The following is a 23,153-nucleotide window of genomic DNA, read 5'->3' as shown; positions in this document are numbered from 1 at the left end:
TATTTCCTGTTTGAATTTGCCTGACTTCACCTTCCAGCCATTGGATCATGTTGTACCTTTCTCTGCTAGACTGAAGAGCCCCCATTAAATATTTGTTCTCCATATACATACATTAAAAAACATGTGTTGCAGTGATAGATTCAAAGAGCTCACTCTATTTAACAAACAAAGTTAAGGGGTAACTTTATTAAATCTATATATTCTATTACCTTCTCTTTGTTAAGCTAAATAGAGTGAGTTTTTTGAGTCTATCACTACAATGCATGTTTTCTAATATATGTATATGTACATATAGACCAGGGATCGGCAACCTTTGGCACGCATCCCATCAGGGAAATCTGCTGGCAGGCTGGGACAGTTTGTTTACTTGCAGCATCCACAGGTTTGGCCGATTGAAACTCCCAATGGCCACAGTTTGCCATTCCAGGCCAATGGGAGATGTGGGAAGCAGCGGCCAGCACATCCCTTGGCCTGTGCTGCTTCCCACAGCCCCGATTGGCCTGGAGTGGCGAACCACAGCCAGTGGGAGCTGAGAGCAGCAGAACCCGCAGACGCTGCAGGTAAACAAACCGTCCCGGCCTGCCAGTGGATTTCCCTGATGGCCTGCATGCCAAAGGTCAACAATCCCTGATATAGACTGTAATGAAGTTACTCCTTAACCTTCTTTTCGTTAAGCTAAATAGAGAGAGCTCTTTCAGTCTACCACAATGCATATTTTCTAATCCTTTAACATTCTTGTTGCTCTTCTCTAAACTCTCCAGTTTATCAACATAATTCTTGAATTGTGAGCACTAGAGAACTAGACACAGTATTCCAGCAGCAGTTGCACCAGTGCCAAATAAAGAGGTAAAATAACCTCCTCTCTTCTACTTGAGATTCTCCTATTTATACATCAGAGATTGCATCAGCTCTTTTGGCCTCAGCATCATATTAGGAACTCATGTTCAGTTGATTATCCAGAATGACTCCCAAATCTTTTTCAGAGTTGCTGCTTCCAAGATAGAATCCCCATCCTGTAAGTATGGCCTACATTTTTTGTTCCTAGATGTATTCATTTACTTCTGGCCATATTAAAAACACATTGTTTGCTTGTGCCCAGTTTGCCAAGCAATCCAGATTGCTCTAAATCAGTGACCTGCCCTCTATTATTTACCACTCCCCCAAATTTGTGTTGTCTGCAAACTTTATCAGTGATGATTTTAGGGTTTTCTTCCAGATCATTGACAAAAATGTTAAATAGCACAGGGCCAACAAGTGATCCCTGCGGTATGTCAGTAGAAACACACCTGCTTCATGATGATTCCCCACTTATTATTACATTTTAAGACCTATCGTTTAGCCAGTTTTTAATCCATTTAATATGTCATGTTAATTTTACATCATTCTAATTTTGTTAATCAAATGTCATGAAGTACCAAGTCAAATGCCGTGCAGAAGCTTGTAGTCTCATTAAAAAAAGATATCAAGTTAGTTTGACAGGATCTATTTTCCAAAAACTCAAGTTGATTTTACATTAAATTACATTACCCTCCTTTAATAATTTATTAGTTTGGAGAGGCGTTAAGTGACCCATCCACTTCAATGAGATGTTCTCAGCTGAAATAATACCCGATGGAGATAAATATAGCCTGAAACAATAGCTTTGATATGTGTGAAGTGCTCAATTTATGTCAGTGGGTGCATTCATCCCCTATACCCAGTGTGGCAGAGGCTGTGATATGCATTAAGCATGCCCTTTCTCAATTCCTTATCCCCGTGTCAGCAGTGTATTCTTGGTGCATGCCCTAAACTCCTCTCCCCTACTCCTTCAACCCAATCTGTGTTGTGATAATCTGGTCTACAAATTTACCCTAATTGTAAATTCAATTGTAAAAAGTGAGTGTATGTTCATAAGATAGCACAATAATCTATAACAAACATTGATTGACAGCTACAAAAAAATCAAAATAAATCCAAACAGAAAGGCCTACTGATATATCTCAAGGAAAACATTTAAATCATACTTGCTATAAACAGAAGATGTGGAACTGGAAATTAACCAAAATTGGTGTGTTGGATATTAGGCCTAATTGGTGGACAAATTAATGAGGGGATGGGCTATTTCACCCATCAGTCCTTTTTTTGGATCCTTAAAGAAAGCCTTCAGAGGGGAAACAAGAAGAACAAACTAAAGCTATTGGAGCAAGCTTCACCATCATGACTGCCACCTCCACTGTCTCCTGGGACCAGACCTTCTTCGTCCTGATCCTGACAAATGTCCTGACCAGAACAGACAGGAAGTCAGATGACATCATTACTTCTACTGCCTCAGCTGCATCCCAAATACCACTCAAGATGAAACAGGATCGAACTGTAACAGAAGCAGCCATAACAGCTCAAGCCAATCTCAACTAACTTCTTCTCTTTACCCCAAAAGGAACGTTATTACCATCGAACACTGTTAAACAAGGGTTATGTTTTCCTTTCAAACCTCTCTCCAACAAGAAAGGGAAACAAGAAATGTAAAGTTAGGCTTTCATTTTAACAATATTTCAAATGCTTTAACTGTTTTGCCTTTTTAGTACCTTTTAATAAAAGGTTTAAAAAGTTTTTAATGGTATTTGCCATAGTACTAAGCAGGCACGGTCTCTGTATACCAAACCCTGAACCTTGCTTAACACTGTTTAACATTAGACAGCAACTGGGTTATGTTAACATCTTTGGGCACCTATATTCCATCTAAATTAATGCAATATCACCCTCTCCTCCCAGCAAACATTTGCTTGTATAATTTATTTTCTTTTCAATAAATAGTTTAAGTGCCCTATGATGTATTCAGATTACGTTTTCCTGCAATTAAAAAAAAAAACCTTTTACAGAGGCAACCTGGAACAAGATGCCTCCTTTTTTATTTCAACTTTCTGCCCTGGACTGGATTTGAATTCATAGTGCCGGGGTGGTGCTCAGATTCAATGACCATTACATAACATTAGAGTCACAAGGTCCTATGACATAGAGGTAGTTTTCCAGATAACCTCTTTCTCTGCATATACTAAGTGTAATTCATCTTGCACACTGCCAGAGAAGTCTTTGACTAATTATGTTTTAATTTGATTTTCCCCACAGGGCTAGTGGGTGCATATACTCCATTTGGGTAACTCTCAAGCCTTTGAGATACTTGTGCGATGACCTCTGCCCTAGTCTGATCTCTGTCTGTGAGCAAAAATTCACTACCAGAATATGTTAACATTAAGAAAAGCTTTTTTCCTCCCTCAAGGTTGTATCTCGGGAACCAATAGCCAAATTGGATCAGTCGCCAAACTACACACCCACACAAGGAACACAATTTGAAAGCAATCCCAGTAACTGTATAGATTTTGGAGTACTTATGACAGTCAAGCTTTAAACAGAAATCTGGTCTTAAGCTTAACTATTGTAGAGCTAGGCCGCTCCACTACAGTAAGAAAATTAAGTTTCTTCTCTTCCCATTCTGTGTCTCATTGGTTCAATTTGTTCATAACACACTGAGTTTAACATTATCTGTAAGGTACACCATTGTCCATAATTAAAATCCACTTTCAAACATAAATAATTGTTTCAGACAGTCAACCTGATATACTCATAATAGTGTGACCAAGTAAATTTCTCTTAGATTAAAAATGTCAGAAAATTAGTGGTTTTATATGTGAATAGTAGATGAGAAATCTTAAAATGTTGAACCCTGTCTTGTATTGTCACATACACTAGTTACAACACCTGGAGGAAAAAAGAAACACATAGCTCTGCATGTAGAAATTGGATTCAGGATTATTGAGTTTTTTCTCCACTTGTCTCCTCCACATAAGCATACGGTCTAGAGTGATATGAGAAGGATACAGAAAAGTTATGTAAAGAAAAAAAATAACCTCTTCAGATTTAGATTTAAACATTTTGGTTTAAAATAAAAATAATCTCAACAATATTTCAAAAATCTTCTTTGAGCTATTAGTTACACACTAATCAGTTTCCAAAGCTGTGCATTGTTCAAACAATCTGAATTAGTATAACATAAATATACTTACAGCATGTGCTCCTTGTATTGTCCGTATGAGATTAATTCCTTTCCATACATATATATCTCCATTAAGTGCACCAGAATGTGTCACTTCATCTCTTGCACAGGCGAGGCAAAGTATAGTTTGGAGATCACCAGTCTTGCCAAAAACACCACGCTTTGGTGTCAACGAATTGCCACACAAGCTCCAGAACTGATAGATAAAACATATGGTATAAAAATGGTGTTTATTTTGCAAAAGTCCTGTGAATTTTGCAAATAATGTAGTGTATGCATATTTGAGAGTGAGTGAGAGAGAGAAATATACTAGAGCCAAGAGACACAAGGTATTGTACTCTTCATTAATCTGGTTCTCCAGTGTGCCACCTGTAGCAATTTTTTTTCTGCTAACCAAAGTCTTTTACTTCCAATAAGCATACTACTTTCATATATTTATGATCCTTTGTGTGAAAGAGTTTCCTGGTATCAGTTTTAAATAAAGTTCAAATGTCTTTACTGATCAAACTTTCACTGTTAGGTTCAATATTATTGCTGGTTTTGTAATCATTCAAAAGAGTTGTTTCATAATGAAATGATCTGATTTTTTTCATGATGCAATACATAAAATATCCTTTGTGCTTTAGTGATAGATTTTCAGAGCAACAGTAGAAGTGTGATGTTCAGGAGCTAGAGCTATGATTTGCATGTTTCAGCACAAGCAGGTGCATGCAAGATTCATGTTATTCAACATGGACAATAGGAAGCACAGTCATTACTTGAACATCTGAAGCCCTCTGAATTCCAAACTACTCTTTTCTAGGAGGATGTTTCTTTGGCTATGTTAGTTAACATCAAAAGAGATCTCAACTCAAGTAGTAAGCCAATAAATAATGAAGATTTCTTTTACCGAAAAGCATGAATGAAAGAGAAAGCACACACTATCTGTTAGTTAAGAGATTACAGAAAGAAATTTCCAGTTTCTGTGCATTACCACAACTTCATATGTTTGGATTTGTTTGGGAGGCGGAGTGAAAGGTGTTTACGTGAATAGGGACAAGTGCTGGGAGAGTTTAAATTTTGAGTTAGATACGTGAGGATTTTTAAATTCAGCCATTGGGCCAACTGGTCTATGCTACAGTTTTGTTTTGGTTTTTAATATTTTGTGTATGCAGACAGAAAGGAAAGGAGCATTTAGATAAACTGAAATAAATTTTAAAAGGACACCTGGAGAACTATCAGTAGCAGTTAGTTGCCCTATGCTTTGTTTTTGTCTGTCTTTAGGGAAAAAACAAGGAAACTGGAGTGCACACATTTTCATGAAAGTGATTTGCATGCAAATCTCTCAGTCCTGAGTTTCACAGAACCATCCCGCTTTGCCCCTCAAACTCCCTTATCCCATTTGAAGCAGAACATTTCCAATATTTAGATTGCCATGGGCCCCCCGTTTGAGAGGGCAGTCAAACTGAGTGACACTGTGATCTGGCATATGGAGTTGCATCGCCCCTCTGGTTTGGCCTGGCCATCCCTCTATCTGTTTATGAAGGGGCAGAAAGGCCAAACCTGAACAGTTCAGGTTTTTGAATTTGACCCAAACCAAGCCCACCTACCTACTCTCACTTTTTTTTTAAAATTACTAGCAAACTGAAAAATAAATTATTCACCCAGCTCTAGTCCTAATTGACCACTCCCTAACCAAAGGTCTTGGCAGTGCTAGGTCTGCAAATACTGTATCCTCAGAGCTGGAGTTACAGGCTAACTATTGTCCCATTCTCTTGCTGTATCCTCCTTTTACCTGGTATGCAATGCAGAGCTATGGCCATACAGGCTGCCACACCTTGTACTTTACTGAAAAATCCTGCTCACCTTTTCTATGCACATAAATATGCAGTAGAGTGCACAGGAACTGCTGAGCCAATTTTGTAACCCTGTGCTGAATGTCATGTAACATTTACTTCATTCACCACAAACAAGTAACACAAACTGTCTCAAGAGATGCATCATCATTTTCCCTGTACCCCTTTGTACTAAATTTAGACTCTTAGTCAGCATTTTTGTTGCTCACAACCTGTTAAAAATTCTGAATAAAGGACATTAGTAGAAGGATTGCAGCAGTTACCTAAAAAAAGATTTTCATACTTCCAGTAGTTATTGAGAAATAACCATACACTGATTATGCAAATCCCTGCACTTGAACTCTGATTGGTTAATTATACCAGTACAAAGATTTACATACTGTATTACCTGAGAAATAAAAGTACGATCATTGTACAAATTGTCATTTCAATCGATTTAGGCAATTTCATTTAATGATATAACAATTTGCATACTCCAGTCAAATACCTAGCCAACATGAAGTCTATCCAGAGATTATATAATGATTATATGATTCCTAGCATGAGAAATAATTGTTGATGTTAAAAAGGAATATCATGATGGATTATACATATTTTAAAAAAGTCGGACCTCTTGCCTAATCAGGATGCTATTCAGGATCTTGGGTTAGGATTTTTTATTTAAATAATGCATGACCAAATAGCTGCAGCCTAGTTGTTAAAGATGCTCAGAATATGATTTAATTAAAATGGATTTTGTTAACTATAAGTTGCTAAAGGAAACTAATTTTTTAAAAATAAATAGGTTACTTCAGCAACCTGAGCCATTCTTAACATACAATTGTTTTTGGCAAAAGATAGGAGGACTAATTTGCCAGTGTTGCGCTATGTCTTGAAGTGGCAGAAAGTTAAGTAGTAATCAAGCTAATGGAAGTCTTTAAACTACATGATAAGCAGTATGTTAAATTAAAGTTGTATGCAATCTAGCTGACACACTGAACATTTTTGCCAACAAAGCAATAATAGTGTAAACCCCACATTCACTCTTTACAAGCAACATAAATTTCCCACCTGTCAATGATAAAAAATATCTTTTTTTAAAAAAGTACTCCCAGAGATCTGTGTAACCAAATGGCTACAGGGAATTTCAGTTGCCATTCCTCATTTTTTAGTGTAAATTAGGGATCAAATTGGGGCATATACAGGGATACCCATCTCTCCAATCACCACCCCCTCGGCCACCAATTTGTGCTCCAGAATCTTAGCTTGCTGTTTAAAGTTGCTCTCTCAATAAATGTTAAGAGAGGAGGCTCCCTGAAGAGGAGGCAGAGTAGAAGCTTGAGCACCGACCATAATTGAATGGAATAATCTCTGCTGACTATAAAACCCACTAGTTCAAAACAATTCCAGTGAATGCTTGGAAGGAGGATGGATAGACAGACAGTTGCTAAAGATGGGTGAGAAGGATAGGGACCTAGGATCAAGATCAGTATGGGCTTTTAAGATGACTTGCTACTTATTGGACACAGTGGACACAGAAAGTATTTGAATGGGAGAAAGATGAGTTCCATTGTGTGAGAAGGGGTTATTCACCTTGTGCAGTAACTGTGGTTCTTTGAGATGTGTCCCCCTATGGGTGCTCCACCATAGATGTATCTGCATCCTTGTGCCTCAAATTGGAGATTTCAGGTAGCAGTGTCCATTCGGCCTGCAAATGTGCTCTCCCTGTCTCATGCCTTGCCTCAAGGCTATCCAGTGCTGCACAAGTTAACCACCCTCAGTTCCTTCTCTATTGCAGAACCTCTTATTAAGAGCTCACAAATAGAAGGGAAGGCTGTGGAGCACCCATAGGGGCACAGATCTCGAAGAACCACAGCAACTGTATAAGATGAGTAACCCCGTCTTCTTTGAGTAGTGTTCCTACGGGTGCTCCACTGTAGGTGACTGTACAGCAGTATCCCGATGGAGGGATGGAGCTTTGGAGCCAAGTCTAAAATTGATGCCAAAACTGTGGAGCCAAACATGGCTTCTGATGCTGAGTCATGCTGCACAATGTTCTGCAAAAGTTGCTGCTCTGCATATTTTTGTGATAGAAACATTTTTGACTCAAGTGAATACAGATCTCGCAGAATGAATATGAACTCCAGATGGAGGTTGAAGATTGCAAGTACGATAGCAATAGTAATGAAGTTTGATATCCCTCTAGAAAGTCTTTGTTTCAAAAAATCGAGGATCCTTTATACCTCTCTGCAAAGGAAAGGAATCATTTAGGAGATTTTCTCAAAATTGTTCTATCTAAACAGAACGCCACGTTCTCCTGATGTCAAGTATATGCAATATTGCTTCTCTTTTGTCATGGTGTGGCTTTGGGAAGAAGCTTGGGAAGTGAGTAAGTTGGTTTATATAGAAGGCAGAGGATATTTTCGGGAGGAACTTGGAGTGTGGTCTCAGTACAGCCTGAACTCTTAAAACACCACCACCACCACTGGTTGTGCAATTAGAGTCCTGATTTCCCCCATTCTCCAAGCCGAGGTGATGGCTACTAGGAATGCTGTTTTCATAGATAGCTGTGTAAGCGAGAGTATGGCCAAGGGTTCAAAAGGAGACTTTGTAAGACAGTTAAGGTCCAGGTTAAAGATTTCATGTTGGTGTCAGGCATCCGACGTGTGGCAAGAGGTTACTCAGACCCTTAAGGAATCTTTTGTTGTAGGATGAATGATTATAGAGTGGCTGTCTATCTTATGATGAAAGGCCACGAGACATACCTTTACTGAGTTTTGAGATAATCCTGGTCTAGGATGCAGTCTAGTACCAGTGGGAGGGAAAGGATGTTGGCATAAAATGTTTTGAATCACACCAGATTTGGAAACGTTTCCACTTCTGGATATACATGTAACAAGCTGATGTTTTTCTGCCATGTAATAGCACCTCTAACATCCTATGAACAAGACAGCTCTATGCTTTCGAACCATCGAGAAGCCATGCCTTGAGTCAGAAAACTTGCAAGCTGGGGTGGTGGATCTGTCTCACATTCTGAAAGAAGAGGTGGGGAAGGGGATGGAGTTTGACTGGAAGGCGTATTGTTAATTGAGGGACCATGCCTGTCTTCAGGGCAAGCTCCAGGCACCAGCATTCCAAGCAGGTGCTTGGGGCAGCAATCTGCAAGCAGCGACAGTCTGTGTGGTTTTGCCCGCAAGCAGCATGCCGAATTGCCGCCACGGACAACAAAGGCAGTCCGTGTGCCATTAGGGTGGCATGTGTGTTTCCGCTGCGGCAGCAATTCGGCGGCAGCTTCTATGTTCAGCTGTCCGTGGCGGCGCAGCTTCTGGCTGAACACAGAAACTGCTGCCGAATTGCCGCCGCAGAAACACGTGTGCCGTCCTAATGGCGCACAGACTGCCCCTGCCGTCTGCGGCAGCAATTCGGCGCGCTGCTTGGGGCAGCGAAAACAGTAGAGCTGGCCCTGCCTGTCTAGGCCATGTGCGGACTATAAGAATAACCTTTGCTCTTTCTTTTCTTATCTTGGGCAGAATTTCCAATATGAGAGGAATTGGAGTGAAGGTGTAAAGGAGACCCATATTCCAGAGAAAGAGGAAGGTGTCTCCGAGCAAATGATGTCACAGTCCAGCCCTGGAGCAGTACTAGAAACATTTCTTGTTTTTGGCTGTCGCAAATAAGTCTATTTTTGGGACTCCCTCATGCAGAAATATGTTTTGGTGAACTATGGAGTACTTTTCCCATACATATTCCTGCAAAAATGTCATGCTGAGGGTGTCCGCTGTGGTATTCTTTATACCCAGAGGTTAGGCAGATGATATGGTGCAGTCAGCACAGCATCAACAATTCCACTGTTTCACTGCCTTTGCACAAAGAGACGGTGATCTCACTCTGGCAATTTATGTAGAACATACATGCTATGTTGTCGTCATAACCTTTATGTTTGCCTTTGATCAATGATAGGAAATGTGAACAGGTGATCCCGATCACTCTGAACTCCAACAGATGGACATGCAGAGTTGATTCCACAGGATACGATCTGCTTGAACCTTGTGGTTGTCTAGATTAGGTCCCCAGCCCAGTAAAGATGTGTCTGTTGTCAATATCAGTGTTGGAGATAGCTGAGTGAAGGGGACCCCACACAGACATGCTGTGGATCTTCCCACCATTTTAGAGAGTCTTTGATTATCAAGAACATTAACAGTGGTTTGGTCAATCTGTCTGTTTGGTGCATATTCCGTTTTGAGCCATGCCTGAAGGCAATGCAGGTGGAGCCTTGCACGAGTTATTACAAGGTGCCTGCTGCCATGTACCCTAGTAGTTAAAGGCAATTCCTGGCCAAGGTCTGGGGGCTGATATGGATGGTGTCGATTAAAACTGTTAGCGTATTGAACCTGTGTACTGAGAGGAAGGCTTTGACCTTTACTGCATCTAGATAAGCAGCAAAGAGTCCTGTGGCAACTTATAGACTAAACAGACTAACATCACGTCTTTTAGTCTATAAGGTGCCATAGGACTCTTTGCTGCTTTTACAGATCCAGACAAACACAGCTACCCCTTTGATACTTGCATCTAGATAGGCTCCTATGAATTCGAGATGTTGCACTGGAGTCAGAGTCAATTTTTGAGTGTTCAGATGTAGTTCCAACTCCATAAATAATCTATAGCAGTGGTTCTCAACCTGCGGCCAAATCAGCACACAGCTGTGGCCCCATGTGACATCTGCAGGGTCATACAGGTAGTGTGTGTGTTATGTGAGTCACAATATACACCTCTACCCTGATATAACACAACCCGATATAACACGAATTCAGATACAACACGGTAAAGCAGTACTCCAGGGGGCGGGGCTGGGCACTCCAGCAGATCAAAGCAAGTTTGATATAACACAGTTTCACCTATAACGCAGTAAGATTTTTTGGCTCTGGATGATAGCGTTATATCAAGGTAGAGGTGTATAGAGATTTGCATATGTGCCCCACAATGGTAAATAAGTTGAGAAGCACTGATATATAGCCTTCTGCATGGCTGATAGGGCATCAAACAGTTGCACCTTGAGTAGGCAGTCATCTAGATACGGATTGTCATAACCTTAAGCAAGAAGAAGAAGAGGCGGCCCACCGCCAAGACATGGAAAAACAACAAAAAGAAATGGAAAAACAACAAAAAGAGAATGAAGAGAAGGAAAAACAGAGAAAACATGAACTGGAGTTGGCAAAAGTTGGGCTGCATGTGCCAGCCAACCCTAACAACCCGGCGCCAATTATTGCTCCACAGCACAGGAAATTTCCCACCTACAAGGCAGGTGATGACACTGAGGCCTTCTTGGAAAATTTTGAAAGAGCCTGTCTTGGGTACAGCATCCCCGAAGACCAGTACATGGTAGAATTAAGGCCACAACTCAGTGGACCTTTAGCAGAGGTGGCAGCTGAAATGCCTAAGCAGCAAATGAATGACTATAAACTTTTTCAAACCAAGGCCAGATACAGAATGGGGATAACCCCAGATCATGCCCGTCGGCGCTTCAGAACCCAAAAGTGGAAACCAGAGGTGTCATTTCCCAAACACGCCTACTACATTGCAAAAAACTATGAGGCCTGGATAACAGGAAACAACATTCAAACCTTGGAAGAACTGCACCTCCTCATACAAATGGAGCAGTTCTTGGATGGTGTTCCTGAAGACATCACACGGTACATACAAGATGGAAAACCCAAAGATCTCGCTGAGGCGGGGGAGATTGGAGCCAAATGGATGGAACTGGCAGAAAGCAAGAAAGCTACTGTCAAGGGGGACGATTACCCCAGGGGGCACACAGACCATAAACCCTACAACCGAGGACAGCCAAAGACCCCACATACAACCCAAGTAAAGCCACAGACGCCCTACTCTTCCACCTCACCAGTCTCCAGTAACGCACCTCGGCCCAGTGACCCATCAGATGGAAGATGCTTTAAGTGTAATGAACTGGGACATATCAAGGCCAACTGTCCCAAGAACACCATGCGAGTGCAATTCATTACACCACCATCACACCAAAGATCCCCAGGCCCGGATGCCTCTCAAATACCCTTGGAGCGAAGGGAAAATTTGAGAGTGGGCGGAAAGAAGGTTACTGCGTGGAGAGACACGGGGGCACAAGTGTCAGCTATCCACCAATCCTTCGTAGACCCCAAATTCATCAACCCAAAGGCCAAAGTTACAATTTACCCCTTCATGTCACAAGCTGTAGACTTGCCTACAGCTCAACTGCCTGTCCAGTACAAAGGCTGGTCAGGAATGTGGACTTTTGCAGTCTATGACAATTATCCTATCCCCATGCTACTGGGGGAAGACTTGGCCAACCAGGTGAGGCGGGCCAAGAGAGTGGGAATGGTTACACGTAGCCAAACCAGGCAAGCTTCCAGACCCATTCCTGTTCCTGAGCCGTCCACAGAGGCCCCGTCTGTGTTACCAGAGACCCAGACAGAGGTAGTGGACCCGGATTCCATGCCTACCACTGAAACAGCCACAGCATCTCCAGTCCCAGGCCCGGAACTGGAACAGCAACCAGCACCAACAAGTGCAACCACATCTTCAAACTCAACGCCAGAGGGCGCCAGCGAGCCAGAACTGGCAGAAGCACAAGACAGCCATACCCAAAAGGCTCAGCCAGAGCCTGAAATACCCTCAGGTGCACCAGCGGAGAGTGGTTCACCAGCAACGGAAACAACCCCATCACCTACATCGCTTCCAGAGGGACCAAGCCCAAGTCCACAGTCTGAGGAAGAACTGGTGACCCCAGCCTGAAGGGAACAGTTCCAGGCTGAGCAGGAAGCGGATGACAGCCTTCAGAAAGCTTGGGCGGCGGCACGGAGCACCCCACCGCCTCTCAGCTCTTCTAATCGATCCCGGTTTGTTGTAGACCAAGGACTTTTATACAAGGAAATAAGGTCCACTGAGTTGTGGCCTTAATTCTACCATGTACTGGTCTTCGGGGATGCTGTACCCAAGACAGGCTCTTTCAAAATTTTCCAAGAAGGCCTCAGTGTCATCACCTGCCTTGTAGGTGGGAAATTTCCTGTGCTGTGGAGCAATAATTGGCGCCGGGTTGTCAGGGTTGGCTGGCACATGCAGCCCAGCTTTTGCCAACTCCAGTTCATGTTTTCTCTGTTTTTCCTTCTCTTCATTCTCTTTTTGTTGTTTTTCCATTTCTTTTCGTTGTTTTTCCATGTCTCGGCGGTGGGCCGCCTCTTCTTCTTCTTGCTTCCTTCTGTGGGCCAACTCTTCTTCTGCTTGTTTCCTTCGGTAGGCCACCTCTTCTTCTTCTAGTTTTCTTTTGTGTGCTGCCTCTTTGGCTGCCTGTTCTCTTTGGTAGGCTGCCTGTTCTCTTTGGTAGGCTGCCTGTCTGATCTGTTCTTCTCTTTCTTTCATCTCCATCTCTTTTTGTTTTATTTCCAGCTGTCGCCTGTGTTCAGCTTCTCTGATTTGTGCTTCAGCCTCCATTTTTGTCTTGGTAGACATGATTCCTGTTTTCTTGTGTTGGGGTGCCCTCCGGTGTTTATCTTCTGAACTGCAGGTTCTCTGTTGCCTCCTGAAGTCTGCCTAGCAACAGTGCCTTTAGCTAATCTTCAATGTTAAGTAAACCTGAAAAACCACTTTATTTGCATTTATATAGTGCTGGTAATGACTCTCAATGGGAGTGCTATTGTGTGACAAAAGACTCGTGATAGCACCTTAATGGCTTCTTGCTTAACATGCAAGCCACAAACTGCCAGAGAGAGCAGAAAAAAAAATTCTCTCTGGTTCCCTTTTAAAACCAAACTGTTTCTCTGTGCTAAAAAGCCCTTAGCAGAGAAAAGAAAAATATATTATTCCTACTGGCTTCTGGATTCTGTCTATATCCCAACCACTGCCACTCATGTCATAACCTTAGTCCCAGATTTGGACCTTAGCGTCCAAATTATGGGGGTTAGCATGAAAACCTCCAAGCTTAGCTACCAGCTTGGACCTGGTACTTGCTGCCACCACCCAAAATATTAGAGTGTTTTGGGGCACTCTGGTCCCCTGAAAAACCTTCCCTGGGGACCCCAAGACCCAAATCCCTTGAGTCTCACAACAAAGGGAAATAATCCTTTTTCCCTTCCCCCCTCCAGGTGCTCCTGGAGAGATACACAGACACAAGCTCTGTGAATCCAAACAGAGTGACTCCCCCTCTCCGTTCCCAGTCCTGGAAACAAAAAGTACTTTCCTATTCCCCCAGAGGGAATGCAAAATCAGGCTAGCAAATCCAACACACACAGATTTTCCCGATCTCTTCCTCCCACCAATTCCCTGGTGAGTACAGATTCAATTTTCCTGAAATTTCCCAGTAAAGAAAACTTCAACAGGTCTTAAAAGAAAGCTTTATATAAAAAGAAAGAAAAATACATACAAATGGTCTCTCTGTATTAAGGTGACACAATACAGGGTTAATTGCTTAAAAGAATATTGAATAAACAGCCTTATTCAAAAAGAATACAAATCAAAGCACTCCAGCACTTATATTCATGCAAATACCAAAGAAAAGAAACTATATAACTTACTATCTGATCTCTTTGTCCTTACACTTAGAAGATTAGAAAACAGAACTACTTCTCCAAAGCTCAGAGATAGCAGGCAGACAGCAAACAAAGACCTCAGACACAAAATTCCTTCCACCCAAAGTTGAAAAAATTCGGTTTCCTGATTGGTCCTCTGGTCAGGTGCTTCAGGTGAAAGAGACATTAACCCTTAGCTATCTGTTTATGACAGGGATATATCATGATTCCTAATTTGCAAAGACATGCTGCTATCACAGATAGGACCTTCAAGAACACTCTGAATGCAGACGATAGGCTTAATGGAAGTACCCTGCATTGAAAATGGTCTTGACCTAGGCTGAATCTCAGGAACTTTCTGTGGAATAGTTGGATCTTGATATGAAAATAAGCATCTTGTAGGGCAAGGGCCGAGGACCAGTCTCCCTAGTCCAGATATAAAATTACTGATGCTAATTTAACCATCTTGAATCTTTGTGCCTTTACAGATTTGTTGAGCAATCCCAGATCCACAATGAGTCTCCATCCTGTATTCTTTTTCAGTATCAGGAAGTATTTGGAGTATATTTTCCCTCTGTGCTGATTGGGAACTTGTTCTATAGCACTGAGGTTTGACATGGTATATTTCCTGATGTAACAGACACTCGTGAGAGGGGTCCTTGGGGAGAGAGAGAGAGGATGGTTAGGAGGGAGGGAAAGTGGACTAAATAACCATTGGAGATTATTTCCAGTACCCACTTATCTGACATCATCTTTTCCCCATTTTGTCAAAAGAACAATGCAGTGTCTAAAAAGATAGAGATAACATGAATTTTGCAGCAACTGATGGTGGCTAGGGGCCTCAGGCTATGTATCAAACTGATATTTCAATGTTGAAGGCTGTGCAGTTGAGGTTTGAGGTGCTGCCACCCTTTGTTTTTGTATCTGTTGTCTCTTCCACTGAGGTTCATACTTTTTCCTGGGGTGGACGGAACTGGGCAGGTCAGGATCTTTGTGATGTCTGAGTTTTGCTGTACCTCCTTTTCTGTGCAGGTATGTAGATCCCCAGGGAATGCAAAATGCTCGAGTAGTTTAGTGCGTGGAGGGAATCATCTGTTTTTTTCCATTAAGAGTTTGGATCTTTTGACTGGAAGGTCTTCCTCAGTCATGTGGACTTCTCTTGGGAGGCCAGAAAGGTGAAGTCACATAGCTCTCCTAAGAAGCTGTATCAGCAGTGTCTAGTGAAGTCTGTAATGATGTACTTGCCAGAAGCTGGCCCTCAGCAACGATGAGTTGGAACTGCACTCTTTGATCATTTGGGAGATGTTCAATAAAGGTGCTGAATTTCGATAATTGATGTAGTTATATTTCACCATTAAGGCTTGATAATTAGCAATCCTAAACTGTAGGGTTGCTGATGTGTACGATTTCTAGCCAAATTTTTTCCCAGTCCTTGTGATAGGGTGTTGATTTAGCATGTTGCTGTCTGCCACGTTTATTTACAGCATCTATCACAAAGGAATTTAGTGATGAATGGGAGAAGAGAAAGTCCACGTCTTAAGAGGGGATATAATATTTTTTATCTGGATTTTTGCACGTGGGCAGTATCATGGCTGGTGTTTGCCTGATGGGTTTGGCTGGGTCTAGTATCTTCCATATGTCCTTATCAGGTTGCATTGCATTCTCTATCAATGAGGCAATCGATAGAAAATGCAATGCGACCTGATAAGGACATATGGAAGATGTCCAGCAGCTTGTATTGTGCCTCCTTTATTTCTTCAAAGGGATCTGAAGTGAGTCCACCACTGTTTTGGTGAGGTCTTGAAATTGTTTAAAGTCTTCTGGCATAGTTTATGGAGGAGGCATAATGGCTTCAAATGGAATGGATGATTAGATGTTTGTTAATGGAGTAATTTCTTTATCCAGTCTTGCTTCCTTTTCCTCAAAAATTTCCTCTTGAGGATCAGGAGGTCTAGAAAGGGAAGTTGAGGGAGATTGTTTTCCTCTATCCCTATGTGAGACATTTGAGATCCCAGAGAACTGGTGTGTCTAGAGGCTTCCCATGGGTCCCAATATGCCCAACTGGAGTGGTGCAAGTGGGTGGGCCTTGCCTGTCATCAGTTTTGTGGCTCTGTAACTGTTTCTAGGTGATTGGTCTCTTGATGTTGTCCTGGGGAACTTTGTACTGAGACTGAAGCTATGTTATCATCATCCTCTTCTTCACTTGATAGAGGTGGAGCAGAAAAGGAGACTGATGAGGAGTGTCTTGGTAACTTGGGAAATTCAGGAGACTGAGATGTGGTCGGTGCCAGTACTGAGTAATGGGGATTCTAGCATTTCTGAGACCAAGAGGTCTTTGAAAAAACAGAATTCCTGTAATACTATGGTAGTAATCAGTACCAACAGAGTCTGCCTAGAGGGGCCTGGTGTCAAAGGATTCAATGGTACTTGTAGTCTTCTGTGGTCCAATGATCAGCCAGAAGATGGTGCTCTGGTCTTTTGTGTGGAAGTGCTCGGTACTGAGGCTCTCCTTGTCTCTGGTGGTGCCATTTTAGAAGAGCTAGCACACTCTCTACTGCTTCTTTTCTCTGACAGAACCAATGCCTCTGAGCCTGTTCCCTTCAGGTCTTTAGGCTTACTGACAGTACCAATAGTTGAGGAGCCTAATGACTCATGGGTACTCTGTTGCAATTTGATCAGTGCCAAGGTGGATGATTTTGCAGGGGATCTCTTTTTTCTCAGTCAATTCTTCAGTTTGGGGACTAGTAGCCCTCTTTTTTGGTGGTTTTGTGAGAGGAATCAGCAGATATCCTCACTGAATCCACCTGGGAGTGATGTCCCAAGGACACAAACAGTCATGTTGGGGACTGTTGTTCTGGGGTGATCGAACTGACCTTAGATCAGAGAAGTCTGAGCTTCAGTTCATGGCTTTTTCCTATTCCTGATTTTAATTTCAGACAGAAAGTACACTTTTGTGGTAAGTGAAATTCTCCTAGGCAGTGAATGCAGCATGAATGGCCGGTCCTGACCAGAATAACTTTTCTGCAGGAGAGATAGCATTTAAACCCAGGGAAGCCAGGCATGCCCCTTTTGGGGTTTTGTTTCCCCAAAGAGGAAGAGATAACTGTTTTTGAAAGCCCCCCACCCTCTATTTTTTTTATTATTTTTTTTAGAAAAGAAAAAAAGAGTAATATTAATCTAGGTAACAAACTCTGTTTTCTACACTACTAACTAGAAATAAAGTTTAGAAATGAATCATCACTCAGACTCTTCTAATGCTCCATCTCAGGCCAAGAGAAGCTGAGAAAGAACTGAGTGTGGTTTGCCTGCACAGCACTAGATAGCACTGAGGCAAGACACCAGAGAGGGAGAGCACATGTGCACACCGAACAGGCATTGCTATCTAAAATCTCTAGTCTGGGAGGCGCAGTGACACAGATACATCTACAGAGGAGCACCCATAGGGACACTACACGAAGAGGTGTGGCTTTTTCTTTGGCAGCACAATGAAGCTTTGGTAAGCCTGCTGAGAGATACTCTGGCAGTACTGACCCTTGAAGTTGAAGAGTTTCCTCTTGTTAGCTGTTATGTAGACCCTAAAGAGCAGAGTATGAAATCTTTGAGGAGTATGGGGAGTCAGTCAGATTACATGCCTCAGTGACAGGAAGGATGGTGCAGTGTTCAACAGTGACAAAAATGTGAGTAGTGGGAAAAGATCTGAATGAAAAAAATGCAAGAGTTTTCTTTTATTTATTTGAGTTCCCTGTGTTTCTCTATGACGGAAGAAATGCTTCTCCCTGCATTTCTTGACTGTTGGCTGTTAAAAGTCATTGATTGCTCCAGGAAAACAATAGACCCTTGAGCATCTGGATTCACCTCAAAATTATTTTTTGTATAACTCCGCCTGCTGCCCTTTGATGTAGGTGCCTATCCCAAGCCTGGACAAAGTGAGGTTTGAAATCAAGTCTAACTATCGAACCTTGTTAAAAAATATCAGCTAATTGGTTATAGAAAATGGAGCCAAGCTACCATTCTGGTAAAAATGGTTGCTCAGTAGAGAATACTGCCAACCCCTCAGAAGATTCCTGGTAAAAGCCGGTCTCTAGAAGACAGGACCCCTCAAAGCTCTCACAGATCATGAGGGAGATAAACAACTATGAGCTTGAAATCCTGAGCATCAGTCAGAGCAGACTAACAGGTGTGGATAAGAAGAATTCCAAGCAAGAGAAAAAAATCTCATTTATGCAGATCTTAGTGACAATGTGCTTTGCAGGAATAGCACTCAATACAACAGATTCTATGGAAAAAAATCGCTTTTCAACTGGAAACCTATCAACCAACATATCATATGTGCAAGGCTCCAAATCAGATTCCTAAACATGTCAATAATACAGTGCTATGCTCTGACACAGGAACATAGTGATGAGGATAAAGACAAGCACTATAATTGACTCCAAATGTGATTGACAGAATACCAAAACATGATTTATTCATTCTGATGGCTAAAGTGTGATGTGATAACCAATGAATGGAAAGATCAGTGGGGAAGTGTGGGTTGGGAATCATTAAACTCAAATGGTGAGAGATTCATTTAATTGTGCATGGTTTCCAAACTAGCTCTTGCAAGCACCCTGTTCCCTCATAACGACATATGCAGACAAACACAGAATTCACCAGGTGGCAAAACAACCAAAAAACCAAGCTCAATCACATCTGCATTAGCTCAAGATACAGGTCATCTATCCAAAATGCAAATACATAGCGAGCAGCAGATGCCAACAGCTTTGCCAAACTGAATTTAGAACTGAGAAAGTTCAACTTTAAACAGAAAAGAGCAAAGAAAATCCGCACCACAGAACTGAAAACAAACAAACAAAAAAAGTACTAAGAGAAACTCCAGCTTCAACTAAGGAACAGATTTGAGGCATTGCCAGAGGCAGAGGAAGACAAGGTAACAACTAGGCCTAAAGAAAGTGAGCAGCACTCAGTGATAATGTGATTCAACCAGCAGCAGTTGTAGTTGGATATCAACATAAACAAAGCAAGAATTAGATAAGCCAACAGATACACCATCTTATTGATGAAAGTAAAGCACTGAAAGGAAAGCTCCTGAATGCTAAGATCAATGAAATATTGGAAAAAAGCAAAAGGAGTACAAGAAAACAGACAAATCAGTGAAAAGCAATGCAAGGAAAAAGAAAGTTTTATGTTTAAGACTTAGCAGCTGACACTACTATTACGATACAAAACTTCAGAGTCATAGAATCATAGAATATCAGCACTGGAAGGGATCTCAGGAGGTCATCTAGTCCAACCCCCTGCTCAAAAAGCAGGGCCAATCCCCAAACAGATTTTTGCCCCAGATCCCTAAATGGCCCCCTCAAGGATTGAACTCACAACCCTAGATTTAGCAGGCCAATGCTCAAACCACTGAGCTATCCCTCCCCCCAAATTAATACCTTCCAGCTCCAGTATTGACACACACAATCATAGAATATCAGGGCTGGAAGGGACCTCAGGAGGTATCTAGTCCAACCTCCTGCTCAAAGCAGGACCAATCCCCAGACAGATTTTTGCCCCAGTTTCCTAAATGGCCCCCTCAAGGATTGAACTCACAACCCTAGGTTTAGCAGGCCAGAGCTCAAACCGCGTGTGGAAACTTGAAAACAGGAAATGGAACAATAAAAAATACAGATGGAAAATGCTTACAACTGGGGTAGAACAGAACAACAGATGGGCAGGGCATTTTAAATAAATCCTCAACAGACCAAGCCATACCTCAGCACCAAAATTCAATGAAACATGCAAACCTGACCAATTTGATATCAACATCAATCCCATAGAGATGTTAGAAATACAGGCAACAATCAAGAAGCTCAAAAACAACAGAGCAGTGGGAGATGATCAAATCACAGCAGAAATGCACTTGACACTACAACCCTAACCAAACTGGCAGAGTTGTTTAATGAGGTCTGGGGAAAGAGACCATTTCTAACCAGCGGATATATAGAATAATTCTCAGAATACTCAAAAATGGTGAGCGACGTTACAGCCTATATGATTTTATAAAAATATGTTAAAGAGTGAATATAATGTAACTGGTATATGCTTCATGCAAAAGGTCTCTTGTAAGGTATCATTACAAAGCTTATAATCTACTGAGTATGATCAACCTATTTGTATAAATGTAACACTCTTGTATCTGAAACGAGAAATATGAAATATAACTCGGAGGGCCTATTGTAATTATGCATTAATGGTGGTTTGGAATCTTGATGACTCCCATTAACCAGGGCAATTGACTGGATGGCTCTGTTTGCAGGCAGGCCTTCCTGTGAGCCAGGCTGGAAGGAATGAAGGCTTGAAGTCTTGCAGTGACATGTGATCATGCCACCTGAACTGGAATCCATCTTTAACCTGGTGTCTTTCCATTGAGAAGGAGGGCGTGGGAACCTAGAGAGGGACAAAAGGATTCCTGCCTTACGCAAAAGATATATAAATGGGTGGAACAGAACAAAGGGAGGAGAGGAGCCATCATGAAGAATCCCCCAGCCACCACCTGAGCTGGAACAAGAGCTGTACCAGGGGAAAGAATTGTGCCCACACCTGAAAGGTGTCCAATCTGAGGAAAAAACTTACTGAAGCATCTCTGAGAGTGAATATCTGTATTCAGTTTGATTAGACACAGATTTGCGCATTTTATTTTATTTTGCTTGGTGATTTACTTCGTTCTGTCTGTTACTACTTGGAACCACTTAAATCCTACTTTCTGTATTTAATAAAATCACTTTTTACTTATTAATTGACCCAGAGTATGTATTAAGCAAACAGCCATGAATCTCTCTCTGTCAGTGTTATAGAGGGTGAACAATTTATGAGTTTACCCTGCATAAGCTTTATACAGGGTAAAATGGATTTATTTGGGTTCAGATCCCATTAGGAGTTGGGCATCTGAGTGTTAAAGACAAGCACACTTCTGTGAGCTGCTTTCAGGTAAACCTGCAGCTTTTTCGGCAAGTAATTCAGACCCTGGATCTTTGTTGGAGCAGACAGGAATGTCTGGCTCAGCAAGACAGGGTTGTCACAACCTTAGTCCCAGATCTGGACCTTAGCGTCCAAAATATGAGGGTTAGCATGAAAACCTCCAAGCTTAGCTACCAGCTTGGACCTGGTACTTGCTGCCACCACCCAAAAAATTAGAGTGTTTTGGGGCACTCTGGTCCCCCTGGAAAAACCTTCCCTGGGGACCCCAAGACCCAAATCCCTTGAGTCTCACAACAAAGGGAAATAATCCTTTTTCCCTTCCCCCCTCCAGGTGCTCCTGGAGAGATACACAGACACAAGCTCTGTGAAACTACACAGAGTGACTCCCCCTCTCTGTTCCCAATCCTGGAAACAAAAAGAACTTTCCTATTCCCCCAGAGGGAATGCAAAATCAGGCCAGCAAATCCAACACACACACAGATCTCCCCGATCTCTTCCTCCCACCAATTCCCTGGTGAGTACAGATTCAATTTCCCTGAAGTAAAGAAAAACTCCAACAGGTCTTAAAAGAAAGCTTTATATAAAAAGAAAGGAAAATACATACAAATGCTCTCTGTATTAAGGTGATACAACACAGGGTCGATTGCTTAAAAGAATATTGAATAAACAGCCTTATTCAAAAAGAATACAAATCAAAGCACTCCAGCACTTATATTCATGCAAATACCAAAGAAAAGAAACCATATAACTTACTATCTGATCTCTTTGTCCTTACACTTAGAAACAGAAGATTAGAAAACAGAACTACTTCTCCAAAGCTCAGAGAAAGCAGGCAGACAGAAAACAAAAGACCTCGGACACAAAATTCCCTCCACCCAAAGTTGAAAAAATCCGGTTTCCTGATTGGTCCTCTGGTCAGGTGCTTCAGGTGAAAGAGACATTAACCCTTAGCTATCTGTTTATGACAAGGGTGCCGGAGGTCCTGAGCTGGCAGGGAAAACAGGAGCAGAGGTAGTCTTGCCACATCAGTTGGCAGCTCCCAGGAGGGTTTCTGTGATCCAACCCGTCACATGGTGATTTTACTGACCAACGACTGGAGAGGAGTCACTACTCTCTGTAGCAGGAAAAGTCTTCTATAGTGTGATACTATACAGAATGAAAGAGGCATTGGATACAAAGCTTAGGGAAGAAGTATCTGGATTCAAGCTGAAGAGATCTTGTGTAGATCAGATATTCACACTAAGGACTATCACAAAAATGCATACAATGGCAGGCTCCCCTTATCATCAATTTAGTCTAATTCCAAAAGGCATTTAACAGACTGCATAGGCATAGATTGTGAAATATTCTTCAGTCTTATGAAACTCCAGCTAAAGTTGTCATCATCAAGACTAAATACATTGACGCAAACAATGCTGTAAGGGTAAACAATCAGACCCAATGGTTCAACATGGACACAAGCATTATTGTTTGGGATTGCCATAGATTGGATAATTAAGAAGTACATTAACACCACAAACACTGGCATAGTATGGGTAGATGGCAAATGCCTACAGGGCCTAGATGTTGCTGATGATATCACAGTAGAGTGACACCGCCAAAAAGCTAAAAAGGAAGACAGACATGTTGACAAAAATATCCGGCCTACCAGGACTCTCAAACAAATGTCCTTGAAACCCTAGTGTCAAGCAATAACAACATATCAGAAGGCAAAAACAAAAAAAGTTGAATAGTTCATTTACCTGAGCAACACCATATTTGCTAACAGAGTTTTTGTGAAATAAGTGATAT

The 23,153-nt window shown here is 41.8% G+C and overlaps 1 protein-coding gene across 4 annotated transcripts in view; it reads right to left on the bottom strand.

The window, feature by feature from the left end:
* Positions 1-23,153, bottom strand: part of EML5 (EMAP like 5) — a 303,194-nt gene that overhangs the window by 221,753 nt on the left and 58,288 nt on the right. For all 4 annotated transcript variants that reach the window (XM_030558959.1, XM_030558960.1, XM_030558962.1 and 1 more), the window contains exon 5: positions 4,041-4,226. In XM_030558959.1, the coding sequence (XP_030414819.1) occupies positions 4,041-4,226 (186 nt within the window). The remainder of the gene's footprint in view (positions 1-4,040; positions 4,227-23,153) is intronic.

This window comes from Gopherus evgoodei, chromosome 4 (assembly GCF_007399415.2).
Source record: "Gopherus evgoodei ecotype Sinaloan lineage chromosome 4, rGopEvg1_v1.p, whole genome shotgun sequence".
Lineage (NCBI taxonomy): Eukaryota > Metazoa > Chordata > Testudines > Testudinidae > Gopherus > Gopherus evgoodei.
Note: the sequence above shows the minus strand (reverse complement) of the source record. Positions and strands in the feature narration are given on the sequence as shown.